General features: G+C 33.2%; 1 protein-coding gene across 1 annotated transcript in view; it reads right to left on the reverse strand.

Annotated features, from left to right (window-relative positions):
* The window catches only part of Ktn1 (kinectin 1), a 114447-nt gene that overhangs the window by 57518 nt on the left and 54929 nt on the right, over positions 1 to 2000 (reverse strand). The window contains exons 18-19 of the mRNA XM_023701724.1: positions 621 to 655; positions 115 to 205 (exon numbers count right to left, since the gene is read on the reverse strand). Of these exons, the coding sequence (XP_023557492.1) occupies positions 115 to 205; positions 621 to 655 (126 nt within the window). The remainder of the gene's footprint in view (positions 1 to 114; positions 206 to 620; positions 656 to 2000) is intronic.

Below are 2000 nucleotides of genomic sequence, written 5' to 3' on the forward strand. Positions count from 1 at the left end.
GGGAGGGGAGGGGAGAGAGAAAAAGAAAGAGAAGAAAACCTTACACAATTTCAGTAAAATCCCTTCATGTTCAAAGAATAAGGACAACAAAAACAAATCTACAAAAATCTTTACATTCAGTTCCTCCTCTTTCGTGGCCACCTGAATAAGTCCAGTTTCAAGTAATTCTTCTACAGTCTTTAACTTCTCACTTTTTTCTTGAATGCTGAAATTATAAATTTAAAATATATGTACAAGCTTTCAAGGAAAGTTATATCATCCTTAAATACATGGATCAATCAATCCTTTTGTCCAATATTCCTATAAACTTTTAATTCTAGAAAGACCTAAAAGATCTTTGATCGTGTTCTAGAAATACTTCCCCCTCCTCATCAGTAGCTAATGTGCTCAAGCAGTCCATACTTACATGCTGTCCTAAACAAGGAAATCAGTGCCCTGCACGATACCCACAAACGACCATGTAATCTAGCTAATGGCATACCAGATTATCTTCTATTACAAAGAAAAGAAAGAGAAAAAAAGAATGATTTTAAGAATCTAGTCTAATGTAGTTAATAATTCTGTTTTCTCAAATTTGGTAGAAATAAGTCATCAAAATAAAGAAAAATTTAAGCTCTTACCATTTTTCCATTTGTTCCACAACATCTTTATTGGGCTAGGAAGGAAGGAAGGAAGGAAGGAAGGAAGGAAGGAAGGAAGGAAGGAAGGAAGAGACCAAAATAGTTTAATTCTCTCAAGTTCATATGTGGTAAAACTAGTTTAAAACTACAACAAAATGTTTAGGGTTCTAAACACATTTGAAATTTAGGAAAATGATCCTTATTAAGACTGCTATTTTAAAGCTATTATGAGGCTTTTACAAATGGATGCAATTTGACACCATACTCGCAAGTGAAATAAATCAGACTCACATGTGCAAACATTGTATTATCTCCCTAGTGTGAGAAAATTCAAGTTAGCTACATTGTTAGTGTCTCTTAACTTCACTGAAAAGGTATGTAGAGTTGACAAAATGACATTATCAACTTTATTAATTATTGAAACTGTCCTACTAATTGGTTTTGAAACTGTCTCATTGCTATTTGTTTCTCAATAAAATTATTTTAAAAAATAAAATAAATTTTAAAAAGACATTATCAACCTTAATTTAAGGATAAGAGTTTGCCTCATTAGGATTAAACTAATCTTTATACACTTCTTCACTTTCAACATCATGTTTAAAAGTTCTTATAACCAACACAAACACATTGTCCTTAAAAAGCATTACAACCTGCCCTGTAAGCTGAGCCCCCTCCAATTCTTCTTGTAGCATAGCCCCCCTCACACACCCTTACATTCATCATTTATTGTGGTGTCTGGAAACAGGGCTTCTTCCTCAGCTAAGTGGCCCTACAAAAAAAATTTGGGGTCCTTCTTGAACATTCTCTTTTGCCCATCCCTCTACACACAATCCTTTCACACAAATAAAATTAATTTTTCCATTACCAAATCCAACTTCTAAGACTTCATGTCTTCCATAATCCAGAAATTAATCCCTTATCTTCAATGCCTAAGTTTAGGTCCTCAGCTTTACTTGCTTATCTCAAATATCACACTAACCTATTTTTCCCAACCTCTAGACCTTATGGGTTGCTTTTTAAGGGATACAGGAAGAACACATCAATGGGAAAAAATGTTCCACCATCAAGAGAGAGTTAATGCTCAATGTCCAGCAAATCAGATTAATACTGTAAAAAACAAATCATGTTGCAAATTTACAAATCTTACATGAAGATGGTATTTCTCCATTTTTATTTTTGAAGAATGCCATCTCACAAAGACTCCACATCATTCATTCCAACTTATCTACAAGTTAAATATTTAATTATATTATACTTTTAGTCACTCCTATCAGATTTTCCTTTTCATAAACTCAGATACTTTACTATTTTTTTTAAATTAATTAATTTATTTATTTTGTGTGTGTGTGGCCAGTTCAGCCCACCAGGGGGCGGGGCTGG

This window comes from Octodon degus, unplaced genomic scaffold (assembly GCF_000260255.1).
Source record: "Octodon degus isolate 3935 unplaced genomic scaffold, OctDeg1.0 scaffold00007, whole genome shotgun sequence".
NCBI lineage: Eukaryota > Metazoa > Chordata > Mammalia > Rodentia > Octodontidae > Octodon > Octodon degus.